Raw genomic sequence first — 21,734 nt, 5'->3', positions numbered from 1 at the left:
CTCAGGGTTGTGTGGATCCCTGCTGACCGGTGCTCAGACAGAAGAGGAGAAGAGAGTAGTTCAAGTGAAGAGGTATTTCTGGAACATTGCTTACCTCGGTGGACCTGGCATGGCAGGCTGAGGAAACAGAAAAACACAATGATGACGAGAAGACAGCCTATATACACATATATAAACATATAAATATGATAAAAAATTTAACACAGAAGATGCTGATCAAACCAAATTTAAGTTATGAACTACTAAACTGTGAATATGAGTAACTGAGTTCTCTCCCTTATATTTTCCTCCGTTCAACCTCTTGTTATTTGATGGATGGGACAACTGTGAAATACATTGCTGGAGAATATTTAAGAAGTGGTTGATTTTAACTCCAATGCTTTTCCTTGTGGGGCATGTGATATTCCTGCTCCTCCTGGCACCCACAAACGAAAGTGTAAAATAAAGAACTTTCTGAGTCCCAGATCTCTCCAGTCTGACAATTGGGGGTTGGGGGAGAAAGAGGGCAGCACCACTCCTGAGCCAGCAATATCATCAAAAATCTCTGCATGGGTAAAAGCCAGGGAACCTGGGCAACTTCTGGTACCAAAGGGAACTTTAACTCCTTACCAAAGCAGAAAGGGTTAAACCATTCTTCCTCCAACAAAGTGACAGCAAGTTACCTCGCGGAAAACAGCTGATGATATGTAAATACTCAGACAGAATATCTAAACTCCTGAAATCTGGGACTTGAACCTGTGAGCCCTTACATCATGTCATACCTTTGATGTCATTGCTACCGTCTAATCCTGGGTCCCCCACCTCAACATGTAACTCTGGATTTCACTCATATTGGCCACACTGATTATCATCACAGCTGTCAGGTACACTGGACACTATCAGTGACTTGTCCCTCTTCTTATTTTTTGTTCCCCGTATCTAAGCCTTTGCTGACTTGGTTCTTTTTTAGATCAGATTCTGTCCCAGTGTGAACCGGGATCAATTGATTTTGTTTTAGTTTTGATCACTCAAAGGGAAATGCTCCAGTCTTGCTTACTTGGAACCAGTATTCCCACTGTAGCCCTCACCCCCTTAGTCCCCCACCATTCCAAACTGTCATGTCCACTGAGGTTTCTCCCTTTTGTTTGGTATTGTATATGTGCATTAGGTAGCAATCAAATCAGCTAGAGATCCAGTTCTCTAATGACATAACAGAAAGTGGGTCTTGTGGTCCTTAATGTTAGAAAGCTGTACAGCCAAATTCTGCACACTGTTTCATTGTCTATTTTCTTTAGAGAAATTAAAATTATTTACTGTTTATATGTATTTAATAATTCTTTAATATTAGTGAGAAGGTTCTTCTTATTTAGAAATATAGTTCAGGAATCAACTATTTTAAAGAATGTTTTTCTGCGTTGCACTTAACTTTCTTTATAATGCAAAACATACCTCATGTTAGTTCAATAACAAACCAGGTTCATCTCTCAGACACTCAGACAATGAAAAGGAGACAAAGGGAGGTGTTCAGTCAGATAATGAAATGAAATGTCCTCTTACCTTTTCTGGAAATGGAGATTTCTTTCCTGAAAAAAAAACAATTCATAAATAGGAGGTATTAAAGTTTCTTATGAGAATCAAGTAAGTCAAGTGGTTGGCATGTTGGGTCAGTGGTTAGCACTACTGTCTCATAGTGCCAAAGACCCAGGTTTGATGCCACCCTTGGGTGACTGTCTGTGTGGAGTTTGTAAATTCTCCCCATGTTTGCATGGGTTTCTTCCAGGTGCTCCAGCTTCCTTGCAAAGTCCAAAGTTTAGGTGGATTGGCCATGCTAAATTGTCTATAGTGTGCAGTCTAGGTAGATTAGCCATGGGGAATGTGGCGGTATAGAGGTGAGATGGTTTCAGAGGTTTGGTGTGGACTTGACAGGCTAAATGACCTGCTCCCACAATGTACGAATTCTTTGAAGTTACAGACCATAGATAGACATAATCAGAGAACAGACAAATAGAAATTAATGCCAAGTGTGATAACCAGGCATGTATTATGGGTAATTTTTCATTGTTTATTCAAAGAAGAGGAACCAGAATTTACATCAAGCATTTCCAAATCTTATGTCACCATTATTATGATAATTATCTTGTTCTCCATTGACAGCCACTACACGGCATGATAGCACAGTGGCTAGCATTGATGTCTCACAGTGCCAGGGAACCAGGTTCAATTCCAGCGTCAGGTGACTGACTGTGTGGATGAGTTTCTGCCCAGTGCTCTAGTTTTCTCCCACAGTCCAAAGATGTGCAGGTTAGGTGAGGTGGATTAGCCATACCAAACAGCCCTGTTGTGTCCAAGGATGTGTAGGCTAAGTGGATTAGCCATAGTTAGATATGGGGATATGGTGGGGAGCTGGGTCTGGCTGGGATGCTCATCAGAGGGTTGGTGCAGACACAATGGGTCAAATGGCCTCTTTCCCACGACAGGGATTCTGTGAATCTATTACCTCCAGCACTCTGTATCCCAACCACACTGCATTAAAAAATGCCACAACCTTGCTTTCTTCCCTAATCACCTTTAATCAGTGCCTTCTGATTTTTGACTCTTCAGCCAACAGGTACAGTTTTTCCCTCTCCAGCTCCCACATGATATTGAATCTTCATGAAGACTCCTCTAAAGCTTTTCCAAGGAGAACTGTCCCAGGGATATAGGGCCTGACAGATACAGACTTAAGGATCACTGCCCCCCACCACCGCCTCCACCTCCTCCCACCACCCCCCCTCCCCCCCCCCCCACACACACACACACACGCATAGCGACACTGCTACCATAGCTCAGGAATTCAGGTTCTTTAACATCAACCTTCTTCAACATCAATGACATCTTTCCCCCATTCAACATGATCCTGGATGATCTCCTATCCCAATTTGATCCTCCCACTTTCTTATCATACCCTTTGACACTTTTAGCTTCTAGAAATCTATCTTTTTCTTTCTGAAATATATTCAAAGACTGTGTATCCATAGATTTCTCCGTTGTAGAATTCCAGTGCTTCATCACTCTCTGAGTTAAGGAGCTGAAGGAACAGTGCTCTGAAAGCTTATACTTTCAAATAAACCTGTTGGACTATAACCTGGGTGTTGTGATTTTTAACTTTGTCCATCCCAGTCCAACATCAGAACCTCCACATTTCTGAGTTAAGATATTTCTCACCTCAATCTGAATTGGTACAACAAATTCTGACACCTCAATCACTTGTTCTGCACCCTTCCACTGTTGTGGCCATCCTGCGACAAGTCTGTCTATCCATGTCAGAAATTTATATGTATTGACTGCCATCCCAGGAATCATTCTGGTAAATCTTCACTGCACTTCCTCTCTGGCAAGTATACCTTTTCTTACATAAGGAGACCAAAACTGCTCACAATACTCCCTGTGTGGTCTCAGCAATCATGTGCAGCTATATAAAGAAAAAAAATAACTGTGGATGTTGGAAATCAGAAACAAAACAGAAATTGCTAGAAAACTTCAACAGGTCTGGCAGCATCTCTGGAGAGAAATCAGAGTTAATGCTGAGGTCTGGTTTACACGCAACCCATCCCTCTTGTACAGGTCACCCCTGCCCCAGAAGACGTCCCAGTGATCCAAGATTAAACAATGACTGTAATCCAAACAGCGGAACCGTCAACAACATCAAACAGTTTAAGCTTCCACCTAGCAGCATTGTGGAAGTTACAATTGTATAGAAGCTTAAACTGGCTGCTAACTTGAAGCTTGATGCAAGAAAACCTATTTTTGCTTTTTGAGTACAATAAACTGAAGTAGAAGATGGGCTACAATAACTGACGGACTAGTAAAGTTTTGCAACTTGAAAATTTGATACTGCACATTATTGACGATGTGGAGGTGCCAGTGCTGGACTGGGGTGGACAACGTCAAAAGTCACACAACACCCGATGATAGTCCAACAGGTTTATTTGAAATCACAAGCTTTCGGAGCGCTGCCCTCTCTTTAAGTGAACTTATTTAGGCACAGAACCTATAGGCAGAGAGATAAAGGGCAGAGACTTCAAAGGATCATACAAATGGTGTGACTGGAGTGCCGAATGTAAGCCTCTGCAGGTGATCAAAAGTGTCAGCAGAGTGAGTAAAGTATCAACAGCTGAATAGTAACCGAAGTGGAAGACCTGTAATCTGATTAAATGAGGCAGAGAGATAACAACAAAAATTTAAAACAAGATGCTGCTGGAGACAAACCAAATGGTTGGAATAACAGTCACATGGCAAGGGTCCAACCAAAGTAAAAAGTAATCCAAAACTGTACAAACTAATTAAGGTCGAGAGATTAATAACAAGTTATCAATGTGATGGTGCTGAAACAGGACAGTAAGAAAGATTTTACAGATATAGAACAGAGTGGTGGGGTCACATGTAGCTTGACATGAGCCCAAAATCACTGTTGAGGCTGTCTTCATGGGTACAGAATTTGGCTATCAGATTTTGCTATGCAATTCTGTGTTGTTGTGTATCTCGAAGGCTGCTTTAGAAGACGTTTACCCGAAGATCGGAGGCTGAATGTCCTTGACTGCTGAAGTGTTCCCCGACCTGGATGGAACATTCCTATCTGGTGATTGTTTCATAGTGTTCATTCATCTGTTGCTGTAGTGTGTACTTGGTCTCGTCAATATACCGTATCTCAAGGCATCCTTGCCTGCGATACATGAGGTATCATTGGCTGAGTCAGATGAGTACCTGACTCAGGTGGTGTTCCCACATGTGAAGGTAGTATCCATGTTGATGATTTAATATGTTCTGCAGCGGATGTGTGGAAATGTAGTTTCTGCAGGTGGGGGAGGGAGTGTAGTGGGGGGAAGGGAAGGGGAACATTATACAAATGGTCGCGGGATTCTTGCAGCATACTTAAGGCTAAGATTTTAATAGAGGGTTTTGTTTAAGAAATAGTTTTAAAATAAGAAATAACTTTAAAGTGTTGTAGTTGACCACAAAATAAGCAGTAAGGGCATTTCACAATAAGAGAAACTGGATAAAAGAACAAGCTGTAACAAACAAGGAACAAAGAATGCAGACATACAAGGACAGCAGGATGGTCAGATAAGAAAATAACCAGAGAGAAAACACAAGTGAGGCAATCGGCTTATGATAGGATGGGAAAAGGGAGGCATGATTCCGCAACTTGCAAACTGAATAAGAATGCTTACATGCTTTGTTTTCACGCACATTTTTGCTTGATTGCAGAGGCGTCTGTAATAAATTGTTCTTGTTTCCAAGGCTTTGTCTCAGGCTGATTTGTGAGTGAGTTCTGTTTCTCACAGTTGCCATGGCAGAGTTACATGGTGTTGTGGTTGATGTTGCCTTGAAGACTGGGTAGGTTGCTGCAAACGATTGTGTGTTTAAGGTTTGGCGGTTGTTTGAAGGTGAGAAGTGGAGGGGTAGGGATAATTTTGGTGACATGCACATCGTTATTGATGATGTGTTGAAGGCTGCAAAGAATATGGCATAGTTTCTCTGCTCCAGGGAAGCATTCGACAATGAAGGGTACTGTATCAGTTCTGTCTATATTCTGAGGAGGTTGTTGCATTTTTTTTAAAGTGGGACATCGGAACTCATGATTGATGAGTTGAGCGTCATATCCCATTCTTATGAGGATGTCTTTCAGCATCTTTAAGTGTCTGATCAGTTTCTCTTCGTTTAAGTAGATCCTGTGTATATGCAGGGCTTGTCCACAGGGGATGGCTTCTTTAACATGATTAGGATGGAAGCTTACATTGTGCAGCATCATTAGGTTATCCGTAGCATTGCGGTAGAGTGATGTACTGAGGTATCCATCCTTGATGGAAATGCATGTGTCCAAGAATGAGACTGACTCTGAAGAGTAGTCTATGGAAAGTCTGATAGTGGGATGAAACTTGCTGATATCATTATGTAGTCATTTTAGCAATGCCTCGCCGAGAATCTCACATAGTACTGAGCTCTGCAATTTTATATTCTTTGATGGAGTCGTGAGGGGAAGAATTGAGACTGAGGGCCCCAAGTGTTTTGAGTTAAGGAAATTGATTGGTTAATATGTAGATATAAAGAAACACTATGTGTGAAGGCAGCAGGCAGCAGGGAAACATCCAGAGCCTACTCACAGAAAGCATTCATCTGTCCCTCTCTCTCTTTGCCTCAGAAAATACAAACATGCTCAAAAGAAAGAATTCACACAAGAAAAGATCTAGGACTATCTAATTAAACATCAAATTGATGAATGACTATTACCCTAAAGGCAACATTGTCACATCAATGCTCAAAATTAAAATAAGCTGTGACAGACAATGTAATCCACTCTTCAAATGTGGACTTAAGATCATCAGAATTTTGTTCATCCTATTAGTATTCTTTTTCCCATCTATAAAATCTATGTCAAGCTATCTTGTCTTTTAACTGTGTGTGTGTCTGTGTTGAGGATTTTTGACAGGGTACATTTTAAGTTGCTTAGCAGTAGATTAGAAATCCTTTCTTTTCCCTGATTTTTGCTTTTGCTCTTTCTCTGTTTTAAGTGTGTTACCTAAGTAATTATTTTCTGTTAAAATGAAACCTGGTGTAAATTGCTTTTGGCCTGAATAGCAGTCACACTGGCAAAATTATCATTTTGGTGGTCTCAATGGAATTTTATACATTTTGTAATGACTTTTGGAACAGTGGGTATGATTTTTGGAGCATTCTTCCCAGTTAAGTCTTGAGATTTAGATATTGCCTCACCAAATGACTTTTCAGTGAGGTCAGAGAAAACAACTTGAGGAAATTGTGAGAAATTGTAAAATAAGTTTTAGAACAAATTTCAAAGCCTGTGATTATGTCAAGCAATGGACATGTTTTGATCAGTTCCTGCCAATAGAGGTGAACATTCACATGTACACTATAGAAAGAAATGGGTGCAGTTCTTGGACCAGACTTATCATACTGCTGTACTTAGCTTAAAGCAAGGAGGATGATTAGCAACAAAGTGATGACTATCTCCCCTGTTATAGGGCACCTCTTTCATGTGAACCAACATGAACATAAAGTTTGTTGTTTTTTTCCTGCTAAGTGATCTTATAGTGGATTATAGTTGCCTTTCTCTGGTAGTCTTATCAGTTGTACATGTTGCAAATGACATACACACATATATATGTGTGTACACACACCCATATATATACACACCCGCACACACTCACATACAATTTGACTCAGTCACTTAGCTCTTGGAATAGGAACAGGAGAGGATTTCAGCAGCTCTCTTCATGATTGAGCAGCTTGCTTCAGGATCCATTCAATCAACCCACATGGGGGAGGGGCTAGAAACTGTGGCTGAAAAAATTGTTCCGTCACCAACCTAACTGGAAAACCACATCTGGCAGGCTCACCTACCCTGAAAACCAAAGTCAAATCTCAGAACACAGAATGTATGAACCTTCATTGATAATGAGCAAAACAATTGTCCGAAACAGAGAATTGCCCTTGTTGTCTGTGAACCCGGGTTACATATTGATATACTGATATTGCTGCCCAGTAGCAATTCAAGGAGCTGGCGAAGGGGAGCTCAGGGACGAAGGCATTGATTACATCTCCTTCTGGAAGGTAAAATCTGAGATTCAACTCTGGATATATGGAATTAAATTCACCATCAAGAACAATCTTGTCAATTAACTCTTGAAGCTCCCTACTAGCATCAACAATTTCTTCATGACTCTCCATGTGCAACTTGCCAAAAACCAGCAGGCAATGGTTGTGATTGCCTGAGCTTTAACCCTTGATGCATAGATGACTCCAAAGAAACTTTCTACTCCACCCTGGATATGATACTGACCAACATCCATCAGGAAGATGAAATTATTCTCCTTGGAGATTTCAAGGGTTGGAAAGGAAGCAATCAGGAATTGTACTTCTTACGGATTCTCCTGCTCATCAAATGTGTGGAACCTCAACTTGTCATCACAATTGTTGTACCAAAAGACAAATACAAAACTTCTTGGAGGCAAAGACTCCCTGAAGGCTTACCTCAAGAAATGTAACACTGATGTCAAGGTTTAGGAGACTGTCATTCAGAAGAAACTGACTTGAAGGAAGGTCCTCCATGAGGGGACATAATTCTTTGAGAATTGCCGTCGGCATGAGAAGTACAGAAAAAGAACAGAGAAATGAATACCAGTGATCTCCGGGCCAAGGACCAGTTCCATCTCCAGGAAATACCTGCCAAATGTGTGGTTGGAGAGGCAGCTCTAGGATTGGGCTCATGAGTCATACAAAGAACCAGAGAACCTATGACCAATGACACAGAATTTCCTGGGTGGACAATCATATTAGTAAGCAAGTGATTACCAATAATGTGTTTGCTTCACAGATTTGTGGTTTATGTTCCTGTCAGACCACATTTCCTTCATTACTTACATATGGCTTGAATAGTAGGCAGATTGCTTTTAAAACAGAAACACAGGGCAGAGTAGTGAGACAGCACAATGTTTTTTTGAAATGGAAACTTTGGTTAAAATCTTCACTTACAGGATGAAAGTCTCGTTCTTATAGATATATCTGAGTAGTTTCAACTCAGTGCCCGGCAGTCACTCATATACATAAAAACTGGCTCTGATATAATATCAAATTGGCTACTTCATTCCAACACAGCAGACATTTCACCTGCGGTATTCACTTGATGTCCCATTTAACAAATTATACCCTGAAATGATGCAAATCGATGCTTTCTTAAATGGGCATTAGAAAATTCCTAGGTCACTATTTTGCAACAGGGCGGGCATTCTCATTTGTATCCTGGTCAATAAGCACCATTAAAATAAGACAACTAGTTATCATTATGTTTGTGGAACCAGCATAAATTACAACAATGAGAACACCTTAAAATAACTTAATCGGATAGACAGTACACTGGGAGTTCCTGAGAAGTGAGTTCTTGTTTGAGTTTGGGTATCAGGAACATTGTTGGGATAAAGTCAATGAGACTTTACTGTGAGGTGTATGATCTATTTTGATAGTACCAAACGGCAGACAAAAACCCATTTTAATCCATTTACACCCTGCCTGATTTCCCTCTTCCAGTGATGTAAAGTGATGACTGTAGCCCAGTATTTATCAGCCTTTATGTTGATCATCAAAAACATTCATGAATGGAGACAACTGACTCTGTGCGACATGAATATAAAATCACCTTGTTCATTCACAATGTGTCAGATGATGGTGATGCCTCATGATCACACATAACAAAATCTGGATAGTATTTCGTCCTTGGGCTGATAAGTGTCAAGTAACATTCACAGTGCACAAAAACAACAGGCTTATGAGACATAGATTTATCTGGTGCCTTGCATGACTACAAAGTATTCCAAAGTGGCTAACAGCTAAGAGAACTTTTTTGAAATGTAGCTACTGTTGTAATGTAGAAAGTGTTTGGCAAGTGACCATCTTCAGCAAATGAGAACTTAAACATCTCCCTTTGATATTCAATATTCTTACCATTGCTGAAACATAATCATTAACATCCTGGTGGTTACCACTGACCAGAATTTGACCTGGACTCTCCATATAAATATTGTGGGTACAGGAGCAGGTCTGAGGTTAGGAAAACTGCGGCAAGGGACTCACCTCCAGACTCCCCAAAGTCTGTTCATCGTCTACTAGGCACAAGTCAGGAGTGCAACAGAATACTACCCACTTGCCTGGATGAGTGCAGCTTCAACAACACTCAAGTAGCTTGACATTTTCTGGACCAAAATAACCTGCTTAATTAGCATCACATCCACAAATATCCACTCCCCCCATAACTGACCCCCAGTAGCAGCAATCTTCAGGGTGCATTCAGGCTTCCTAGACAGCACCTTCCAAACCCACATCCTCTACCTCCTAGAATAACAAAGGCAACAGGTGCATGGGAACCACCTGCAAGTTCCTCTTCATTCCACACCCCATCCTGACTTGGAAATATATTACTGTTCCTTTAGTGTCATGGGTCAAAATTCTGGAACTCCCTTCTTAATGGTATTGTACTGCCCCTATGTCCCAAGCACTGCAGTGATCCAAGAAAATGGTTTATCAGCAACTCCTCAAGAGGAATCAGGATAGGCAATAAATGCAAGCCCTACTAACAGTGCTCACACCCCAGGAATGTAGATATAAAATAATCTTTTTCCCCCTAATTTGAACAGGCTAACAACTGCATGAACAAATATGTTGAGGTTCAGGTGCATTCTTTTATGAAAATTACTTAAAATATGAATTTATTTTTACAATGTGTATTGTTGTTACCTGGAATACGATGCCTGGAAGTGTAATGGAAGCAGATTAAATCGTAACCTTTCAAAGGGAATTGTAAATATCCTTGAAGACGAAAGTTCACAGGACTATAGGAAAGAGCAAGACTCTTGGACAAATTGTGTAGTTGTTTCAACGAAACTGGCACAGGTACATTGGACCAAATTAAATGAGATTTAACATGGCACAGTGTGACCTCTGCCCCCTGTTGGTGGGTTCAGGTAGATGTCTGATATCACATTGAAATGCATAAAACATGACTATATGTTGGAAATGAAATGAAATTTAAAGAAAATATAAGATTTGCAATCAGATTTATTATAGGATAAGGTATTAATCTTAGAACAGGTGATTGATCAAAGAGATGGGTTTTATGGAAATTTTAAAGGAGGCAAGAGAGAGGTATTGAGACAAAGAAACCTAAGAGGGAATTCAGAATTTATAAGTTGGACAATTGAGGAGGGTACACCTAGTGGTGTAATAAAGGGAATACAGCCCAAATTAACTTGCTACTTGATGCCTTTTCAGCAAAAATATGGAGTATTGCTGCTGGATCATGTACCAACTAAAACAATGAGAAGAACTGTCTTAGCATAACACTCACCCATTGAAGGGGAATCTCTTTCACTGTGGCCGGGTGCTGGCTGGTCTAAAGTGGGTTTCCTACTTCTGTCGACAACAGGAGCTGAAAGGAAATGGATAACTTGATCTTCCAACTGTTGAATCCCAAAGGTGCACTTAGTGTAGATATCTCTCACTGGAAGATCCTCAAAGAACCAAGACAAAAATTCTACCCACATTTCTCTTCAGATAGGTTTCACACTCTCACTTGGGAGCAGAAAATACAGAAGAAAAAGTTGACCAAAGGAATACAAAAATGTTGATCTCAGAGTAAAATGATACATTGGAAAATTTCATAACTGGGGTTATTAGATATTGTTAAGATAGTAAAGATTGTACAAGTTGGTTGAGTAAACAGATATTTGAAACAGATTAAAGGTGATCAAACTTGAATTTGGATCAGCTAGAAAGGAACAATGTACTGTCATTGTAACACAACAGTTTCATGAGTCTTGAACTGATTGGTTTCGAACAATGAGAAACATTTTCAATTTTATTTTGGCATCTGAACAATAAAGGGTCAGTGGGCGGCACGGTGGCACAGTGGTTAGCACTGCTGCCTCACAGCGCCGGAGATCCGGGTTCAATTCCCGCCTCAGGCGACTGACTGTGTGGAGTTTGCACGTTCTCCCCGTGTCTGCGTGGGTTTCCTCCGGGTGCTCCGGTTTCCTCCCACACTCCAAAGATGTGCAGGGTCAGGTGAATTGGCCATGCTAAATTGCCCGTAGTGTTAGGTAAGGGGTAGATGTACTTGTAGGGGTATGGGTGGGTTACGCTTCGGCGGGGCGGTGTGGACTTGCTGGGCCGAAGGGCCTGTTTCCACACTGTAAGTAATCTAATCTAATCTAATTGTCCCAGCCTCTATCAGGGTGACTGAGAAATATGGCATCAACTCTGTATATCTAGATATTTTTCTCTTTTCCTGCTGGTGAGGGAAATTAAGATAGTTCAGGGCTGTTAAAATAGAGAATGTGGTGCTGGAAAAACACAGCAGGCCATGCAGCATCTGAGGAGCAGGAGAATCGACGTTTCAGGCAAAAGCCCTTCATCAGGAAGTCCAGACTCCACCTGAACGATGTAGTTGAAACTAAAACAGAAATTGTTTGAAAATCTCAGCAGGTCTAGAGATAAAGCAGAGTCAATGTTTTGGGTCCAGTGACCCTTCTGGATTTGGTGCATGGACTGGCCGATAGTGTCCTGAAATTCATTGTGCTCTCTTGAATAAGGCCCTCCAGAATGGGCGTGGATGTAAAGTTGGTAAAAATAATGACTGCAGATGCTGGAAAGCAAATACTGGATTAGTGGTGCTGGAAGAAATAAAGATCAGGAATAAAGATGAATGGCTTTTGCCCGAAACGTCGATTTCGCTGCTCGTTGGATGCTGCCTGAACTACTGTGCTCTTCCAGCACCACTAATCCAGTGGATGTAAAGTTGGTGAGGCTTTGCAAGGAAATGATTCAATGGCAGAGGATCAATGATGAGTGAAGAGCTGAGCTGTAGGTGATGGCATTGAACAGAGTGCCCCCACTAATCCTAATGATGATGTAGCACCCTCCCTGACCTTCTGCACCACCTTTGTCTCCCTCATGGGAGCCAGGCTTCCAGCTCCTCTGTGACATTTATGGTCCATTTGGCAGACACAGGAAAATCTCTCTCTCTTTCAGGACAACCACAGCAGCTTCAGTGATGGCTGTTGTGTCTAAATGACTCTACCACTTCTTCTTCCACTAGCTCCATTCCCACCCCACCAGTTCCAACTGGACAGGAAACGGTCTCTATATCAATTAAGGACTCCCTCTCCATAAAGCTCTCCAGTCAGATTCCACTGGAGATTGGCTTCTGATACAGAAACAAGCCTGACCCCTGTTAGCCTAGGCCAAAATATCAGCCTTTAATGCTGTATTATAAATTGGCTGCCTTTAGGTTTCTGAGTAACAACTGAAAGAGTTTTAAAGGGTGGTGCTTTGGGTAAAATGTAATGACTAGGCAATAAATCACACTCAGAATTCACAAAATTCTGAAGAAATGTCCTTCCTAACTCAGACACATAAACAAAATATCAACCAAGGCAATTAGATAGAATTTTAGAACACAATCTTAAAAATTTATTTATCAAATCTTATTCTTAAAGAAGATAACTTGGCACAGTTGCATTAATAAAGCTGGAACAAGTTTACCACAAAAACAAGCATTTTGCACAGAACCTCTTACGAACTTGATTTTAACCAATTACAATGAATACAAAAAAGTTATTGAGCTATTTCCCAATTCTATTAGAGTACTTTAGCAGATTAAAAGAAATTTAATTTGAAATGGTATAGTATCCTGGATGTCACTGCTATTGCAGTGCCGGAAGAGAAGGCCCTCGATTTGTTTTTCAATGTTTTCTAATTAACCTGTTCAGTGATGGTATGACAGAGGTTAAACCAGGTGGATTGAACCCAGCACTCCCTATCCAGAGGTAGGGACACTACCAGTGCACCACAAAAGCCTTGTTAGGCCATTGATGATGAATAAAGGATACTATTGGGCACTGGAGGTGGTGGCTGAAGCTGATGGGGATAGAACAGAGGTGTGGGACAGCTAGCAGTGACTCAATAGGCCGAATGGCTGAGGTTTCATCACCAGAGTATGGTGGCTCACTGGTCAGGTGCCCTCAAAGAACAATTGGGGAGCAAAATTGCTCTTTTGGCCTCCTTGACAGCATCTGCATCATCATTTGACTCATCATCATAGCACGCATGCACACGCGCGTGCACACGCACGCACACACACATGCACACAAACACAATGTACTGAGTTCTATCACCTCGAAAGCTCGCAAAAAAAGCATAATTATCAAAAACTGACTTTGACAATAAATTGTGCCCAGTTTTCTGGCTACTGCCAGCTTTCAGTGTGATATTTTACAAACTGGTGAAAAAGATCATGGAATCTTGAGTTGCACTGGGTATAATTTAAAATTTTGCCTATTTTCTGAGCTGCTTTCAGACAAACTATACTAAAACAAAATACTGTAACTGAACAGCAAGCCCTTAAAATCCATAAAACACATTTACATAAATGATTTGGATGCAAGCATAAGAGGTACAGTTAGTAAGTTTGCAGATGACACCAAAATTGGAGGTGTAGTGGACAGCGAAGAGGGTTACCTCAGATTACAGCAGGATCTGGACCAGATGGGCCAATGGGCTGAGAAGTGGCAGATAGAGTTTAATTCAGATAAATGCAAGGTGCTGCATTTTGGGAAAGCAAATCTTAGCAGGACTTATACACTTAATGGTAAGGTCCTAGGAAGTGTGCTGAACAAAGAGACCTTGGAGTGCAAGTTCATAGCTCCTTGAAAATGGACTCACAGGTAGATAGGATAGTGAAGAAGGTGTTTGGTATGCTTTCCTTTATTGGCCAGAGTATTGAATACAGGAGTTGGGAGGTCATGTTGCGGCTGTACAGGACATTGGTTAGACCACTGTTGGAATATTGCGTGCAATTCTAGTCTCCTTCCTATCGGAAGGATGTTGTGAAACTTGAAAGGGTTCAGAGAAGATTTACAAGGGTGTTGTCAGGATTGGAGGATCTGAGCTACAGGGAGAGGCTGAACAGGCTGGGGCTGTTTTCCTTGGAGCGTTGGAGGCTGAGGGATGACCTTATAGAGGTTTACAAAATTATGAGGGGCATGGATAGGATAAATAGGCAAAGTCTTTTCCCTGGGGTCGAGGAGTCCAGAACTAGAGGGCATAGGTTAAGGGTGAGAGGGGAAAGATATAAAAGAGACCTAAGGGGCAACTTTTTCACACAGAGGGTGGTACGTGTATGGAATGAGCTGCCAGAGGATGTAGTGAAGGCTGGTACAGTTGCAACATTTGAGAGGCATTTGGATGGGTATATGAATAGGAAGGGTTTGGAGGGATATGGGCCGGGTGCTGGCAGGTGGGACTAGATTGGGTTGGGATACCTGGTCGTCATGGACGGGTTGGACCAAAGGGTCTGTTTCCATGCTGTACATCTCTATGACTCTATGACTTCAGTTACTTTTCAGATCAGTTAAAACAAACTGAATTCATGAAGTTTGATAAGTATCCAAAGTATGAGTACCTCTATAACCAGGTGATGAGAAGCTTCGGTCTTTGCCTTGACCTGAATCTTCACTGACAGACAGATTGGAGAACATGTTTGCCTGGACAAGAATAAATATATTAGTAGGTCTCTTGTAAAAAAAAAGTGATTGAGTACTTCTTCCTCATCTATCTGCACAGATTTTAACATAAATTATTATGGCACAGACAGAAACATTCAGCTTACCAACTTCATGATTGTAAGATTGATAATTTTTTTGAGCTTTGTCAGCTCCTGAGGAATGAAATACTTTCCATTTTCTGTCTCTAACATTGCAATGATAGAAGTAAATGTTCACTGTGCATCATTTGATGTTAAAAGGGCTCTGACTGTATTATGGGAAAATTGTCAATTTTGGCAGGAGGAAAAAAAAAGAAACATATTATCTAAAAGGTTAGAGGTCTCACGACTCTGAGATGCAGAGAGATCTGAGTAACCTAGTGCACAAATCACACAAAGTTAATATGCAGATAAAACAAGTATTTAGGTAAGCTAATAAACTGTTATCTTTTATTGCTTTGGAATTGAATGCAAAAGAAGGGCGATCATAATTTATTATATAGGATATTGATGAGACCACATCCAGAGTGCTGTGTATGGTACTGGCCACCTGAATAAAGGAAGGATGTAAATTGTTGGAAACAGTTCAAAGAAGGTTTACTAAAATGATATCTGGAATGGGCAGCCTGTCTTAAGAGGAAAGGTTAGTCAGGTTAGGCTCCTTACAGCTGGAGTTTATAAGAGCAAAGGCGACTAGATTGAAACATTAAATTCTAAATAAATTTGACAGCGTGGATATGGAGAAGATATTTACCCCTTTGGGAGAATCTAGAACCATAGATCACTGTTTAAACGGATCATCTATTCAAAACAGAGGATGAAGGCAAATTATTTTGACAAAGGGTTCAGAGAATTTTTGGAACATTATTCCTTAAAAGGTGATGTAAGCAGAGTTCTGAAATATGTTTAAGATGTGGCAGATACCATGTACTTTGTAGGGAAGGATGGGAGTGTGAAGTAGTAAGATCAGCCACAATCTTATTGAATGGTGGAATAGACTTGAGGGGCCAAATTGCCCACTCCTGTAATAATTTGCATACATGTAATGGGGTGGGTTGTTTTCCTACCCTGTGTTACATGCCAGCTGAGAGGGTGAAGTATAAATCTTGACTCATAGTTGGTTTATTTACAAAATGTGGCATAACATTTCACGGCTGCATATCTACCAACATTTTAGCAGTTGTTTTTATATAAGTTCAAGATACTTAATCAAGAAATGCATTCCACTCTAACTAGATGTCTCATTCACTGTGGTTCGATTAATCAGACTCTGCAGTCACTGCATAAATCTCATGAAGAAACGGGATAAAAATGGCCAATCCTTTTGTCAATGGTTACTTACCATATTGCCCCTATTTCCAGCTGGTGTAATTGGCACTGACCCAGGGCGCTGAGGGGGAATGGGTGGATGGTTTGCAGATTTTATTGTTGACCGTTTATCTGAAAGAAAAGTGAGACATGTTTCACAGCTAAGTTATTTCTAATAGATGGAGTTAAACATGTTTATCTACTACTGAAATCCTCACTTGCTACCTCTAGTCTTGACTATTCTGACATGCTCCTGGTTGGCTTCCCCCGTCATTGTCCATTGCACCCACAAACCAGATTTCACATTTCTGTTGGTAGCAAGGGGTGAAATATTTGTGGGCTTGTATACCTTGTGCTTGAGGCAGAGGTGCTTCAGTTCCCATAAGACTTGATTATTTCAGTGCTCTCTTGATTGACTTGACACCTTGTATCCTTCACCAACAAGATACTGGTACCCAGCTTTGTTCATCTCCCATCATTATTAGTCTACATTCGTTCTCTACTGACCCCATCTGACTTGCAAATCGCCTCAGGCAACTGACTGTGTGGAGTTTGCACATTCTCCCCATGTCTGCGTGGGTTTCCTCCGGGTGCTCCGGTTTCCCCCCACAGTCCAAAAATGTGCAGGTTAGGTGAAGTGACCATGCTAAATTGCCCGTAGTGTTAGGGGTAGGGGTAAATGTAGGAGAATGGGTCTGAGTGGACTTGTTGGGCCGAAGGGCCTGTTTCCACACTGTAAGTAATCTAATCCAAAATACATCCATGGAGCAGATACAGAGTTCACATTCGCATACTGGGTAAATCACTGAACATATTTAAATCACATAACATCAGGCATTAAAGTATTTCATCTCTGCAGGTGAATAAGGAAAGCTAATATAATAATTAGATGAAGAGCTTTCAAAAGCCACAATTAAATTCATAATTGAACAAGAGGCAATTCCCTTATGAGATTGCTATAAGTCTTGTTTTCTGATAGAGAATTGAAGCTTTGCCTTGACGGACACATTTGCCTTGACAATGACTGGGACAAATTAAGGGTTCAGTTTGAAGAGAGTTCAGTCTAGCAGAAGGCTTTTTGTTTATGATGTCTCCCATGCTATGAGAGATAAGGTAGAAATTTTCAAGTCGAAAAGAGGTTTATACCAGCTGTCTACAAAGCAGGACTGCAAAGAGTCTTAAAACTGTTCTAGCCAGGCCCAGAAGGAAAACTAAACAGAGTCAATTGAAGGAGAAAATAACAAATTGAAATTGGAGTGATATTTCTCTGAGATTTGTGTATCTCATAGATTCATAACATCTCATGGTTATCACTGTGGAACAGGTTGAAACTCTGCATTGTTGGTGTTAATACCTTTCTAAATTGTCTTTCACATGATTTAACTTGCTTTGTTTTGTTTTTATTATTTTGTGTTATGAATTTCTGTTATTGTATTAAAGAACATTTATATCCTATGTTTTAATGACTAACCACAACAACCAACTAGAAAATTTAAACATATGATCTATCTCATCAGATATCACTCTGGAACCTGACTTGTCCAGTCTTGCCATTAGCTGGGATCGTAACACCTTCTATTTGTTAGAAGCAGTTCCCACTAAACACCACTTTGTCAATTGATTTTGTGAAGTTACCTGCATAGTCTGAATCATTGGAGATTGGTTTTGCTGCACATATCTTGATCTGATGAGCTTCTTCATCATTTGAAGGAGGTGGTTCATAATCATTGTCACTATTATGCCCTTCACCATCTTCATTTGGTGATTCATAATCTCCACCATCATCTCCAGAGTCTTGCTGTTGGTCTGGGTCCTCATAATCATCATCATCTTCTGTCTGAATTACATGACATTTTCTTTTACTGTCAACCTTTTACTAAAGCATAAATGCTGATTTTTCATTCACTCTTTTCAGAAACACGATAGTCAGAAAAGACAAATGAAATTACTTACAAATTCATCTGAGTCCCATCCTACGTCATCAATGGGTCTGTCATCTGTAATAACAGAGGAACAATGAACAAGTGTGGAATTTTAACTCCCATTTCATGTCCTAATATCTCTGGCCAAGTGCACCAATATACATGAGATAGATGGACAAACTGTTTATTCTGAAGTTTACACCACTGAGAGTCTGAAATAACTATGCTGCTCCAAGCCTACAACCTGGGGTGATATTCGTTCTAACTGCCACTCCAAAAACAATAACTTGCTTAGCACTTTTAACATGATAAACTATTCTGATGTGCAATACAGAATCAACATCAAAATGCTGAGATAAATAAGGACCCACGAGAATTGGTGGCCAAAAACTTGAAAATACGGAGAAAAGACAATGAAACAACTGTTTATAGAAACATTTCAAGGTCAGTGGCACATAGCCAGACCATCTGGTGAAGTGTCAACAATTGGAAAATTGTCTCAATTTAATTTTCAGTGAACCAACAATACCCCACTGTTGGGACAGTGTTCCAGATCATATTAACTTCTGCTCCAAGTCTACTTTTGCACCACACTACATAGAACATAGAACATTACAGTGCAGTACAGGCCCTTTGGCCCTCGATTTTGCACCGACCTGCGAAACCAAGCTAAAGCCCATCTAACATACACTATTCCATTATCAACCATATATTTATCCAATGACCTTAAAGTTGGCAAGTTTATTACTGTTGCAGAAAGGGCATTCCACGCTCTTACTAGTCTCTGAGTTAAGAACCTACCTCTGACATCTGTCCTATATCTATCACCCCTCAATTTAAAGCCATGTCCCCTCATGCTAGCCTTCACCAGCCGAGGGAAAAGGCTTTCACTGTCCACTCTATGTGATCCTCTGATCATCTTGTATGCCTCTATTAAGTCACCTCTTAACCTTCTACTCTCTAATGAAACAGCCTCAAGTCCCTGAGCCTTTCCTTGTAAGACCTTCCCTCCATACCAGGCAACACCCCTGGTAAATCTCCTCTGTACCCTTTCCAATTCTTCCATGTCGTTCCTATAATGCGGTGCTCATAACTAACTGTACGCAATACTCCAAGTGCGGCCGCACGAGAGTTTTGTACAGCTGTAACTCCTTAAAGGAAAAATGTGTTTTAGTCCAGTTGTACTGTCTGCCAGTGTTGAACAGTAGCAATCTGATCACAGAGGAGGAAGTTGAAACCCATTCCTCTGTGATATTTGCTTGTTAAACTAGATTCATCACAGCCGCAAAACCACCCAGTTTCAAGGGATTCCACAACATGCATCAGTTCATATCTTTAAAAAAGATTTTAATTAAAGAAGACAGTAGGAGGCCATTCAGCCCATCATGTCACCGATTTGAAACAATTAAACACTTAGTCACACTTCCCTGCTCTTTCCCTATGGTCTTTTATTCTTTGAATTTTCAGTATTTATCCAATTTCCTTGTGACTCTATGACCAAATTGCATTCAGGGTAAATTCCTGAATACAGCTGTTTCACAAAAGGCCTCTCTCTTAGACTGTTAAAGTCAGTATGGAAGCTGTAAAAGAGGCTGCTGATTCACTAGTGCTCATTTCCTCACACTGCTGTGGTTGACTTTCATCCTTGTTTACTCTGGTCTTCAGCTAGGGAGGGTTCACGAAAACACAAGAAATAAGAGGCGTAAGCTAAATGAGTTTTCAGGCCTGCTCCGTTATTTGACAAGAAAATGTGTGAACGTTTACAAGAACTGTATTTTCTTGCCATATTTAATATCCATTAATTATCTTGATGATCAGATATCTATCAATCTTTGTCCTGAATCTACCCAAAGGCTGGGCAGCTACAGCTTTTTGGAGTGGCGAAGACCAAAGATTTACACCCTCGAATGTAATTGGGAAAGTTGCTTGAAAGGCTGGCAGGTAATTCACAAACAGTCAATCTGTTGGTGGAACAGGAAGAGAAAGGACAGCTTCAAAACCCTGACACAGGAAGTGGTGAGTTGAGTCAACAGAGAAATGTTCTAGTTCGGTAAAGTTCCATATTATTGTCCAGACAGTCAGTGGAGGTAATGGGAGGGGAAAAGAGAAGTACCAGTTAACTCTTGGTGTCACTCAGTGCTTGGATTGGGAGGAGATTGGGTTGAATGCTGTGACATCATTAGTAAGGATGCTGTTATAACTCAGGAGTTGACAGAGTTGTCAGACTTAGCTCAGTGTTAATCTACATACATCTGCAACAATCAGCTAAAATTAAAATAAAGCACAGGTTATCTGGCCTTTATCACTTTACTGCTTGTGGGAGCTTGCTGTGTCTTTCCCGAAGTACAACAGGTGACTTCACTTCAAAAGTAGTTCACAGACTGTAAATAAATTCTGAACTGAGCAAAGAAATTGAAAACTGCTTTTGTCAAATGCAAATAGTTCTAAGTGTTCAAATCAGGAAACTCAGCCAGAACCAAGGGTGATCATGTACCTTCACATTAGATGTATTGTTATAATATCATCTACTTTCAGGAAAGAATATCTGTCTGCAAATATCAAGTTCTTCACTTTGCAATCTTACCTGTAGATTCATGAATTATTTGATTCTGATGCCTAAACACAAAATAAATTAGAATAATTAAACTGCAGCATCATCTGTTGATAATCGACAACTGAGTTTGCAATACAACATTTACAATGATCCAAAACAGGTGAAAGAAAATTAGTGGTCAGTTATACATCCAGTTATACATCCACACCTATTACTCTCCTTTCCATTACAGCCCTGCCTAAATCATACTGTCCTGCCAATTACACTTTATTTCACTTCACCCGCACCCATTTCATCACCTCCTATTACACCCTGGCTTGTTATACTCCCTCCCATTTACACCTCTGTCAATAACACTCCCTCCAACTACACTTCTACCTACTACACACCCTACCATTATACCCCTTCCAATTACACTCTGTCTCATCATGCTTCCCCCATTATACCCCATTCCATTATACCCCTGCATGTTACACTTCCTTCCATTACACCATACAGGTTACACCTCTCACATTTACACCTATGCTTGATATACCCCTGCCCACCATGCCCTTCTCATTACATACCCAACCAATATACCAGATCCCACCACAATTCTACTCATTACAGATGGCTCGATTATCTCTTGTTGGAAAGGGTCGTTGTCTGGCACTTGTGTGGGACAAATGTTACTTGTTATTTATCAGCCCAGTCTGTTACACCTCCAAGATTACCGACCTGCCTGCTATACCTGCACCCACTGCACCCCTGTCATTGTGAAACTGCCATTTTACTCAAGACACACTTGAAGGGGGTCTAACTTTTTGGGTTATGGCAGTGGTGAGTGGTGCTAATTTAAAAGCTCCTTTGAAAGATCATATGAGCTCCTTCTATCCGATAA

The 21,734-nt window shown here is 40.7% G+C and overlaps 1 protein-coding gene across 1 annotated transcript in view; it reads right to left on the bottom strand.

The window, feature by feature from the left end:
- lcp2a (lymphocyte cytosolic protein 2a) overlaps positions 1 to 21,734 on the bottom strand; it is a 154,328-nt gene that overhangs the window by 44,956 nt on the left and 87,638 nt on the right. The window contains exons 5-12 of the mRNA XM_072591074.1: positions 20,885 to 20,916; positions 18,332 to 18,375; positions 18,014 to 18,215; positions 16,413 to 16,510; positions 14,990 to 15,071; positions 10,877 to 10,957; positions 1,537 to 1,562; positions 95 to 117 (exon numbers count right to left, since the gene is read on the bottom strand). Of these exons, the coding sequence (XP_072447175.1) occupies positions 95 to 117; positions 1,537 to 1,562; positions 10,877 to 10,957; positions 14,990 to 15,071; positions 16,413 to 16,510; positions 18,014 to 18,215; positions 18,332 to 18,375; positions 20,885 to 20,916 (588 nt within the window). The remainder of the gene's footprint in view (positions 1 to 94; positions 118 to 1,536; positions 1,563 to 10,876; positions 10,958 to 14,989; positions 15,072 to 16,412; positions 16,511 to 18,013; positions 18,216 to 18,331; positions 18,376 to 20,884; positions 20,917 to 21,734) is intronic.

The sequence above is a fragment of the Chiloscyllium punctatum genome, chromosome 20 (genome assembly GCF_047496795.1).
Source record: "Chiloscyllium punctatum isolate Juve2018m chromosome 20, sChiPun1.3, whole genome shotgun sequence".
Lineage (NCBI taxonomy): Eukaryota > Metazoa > Chordata > Chondrichthyes > Orectolobiformes > Hemiscylliidae > Chiloscyllium > Chiloscyllium punctatum.
Note: the sequence above shows the minus strand (reverse complement) of the source record. Positions and strands in the feature narration are given on the sequence as shown.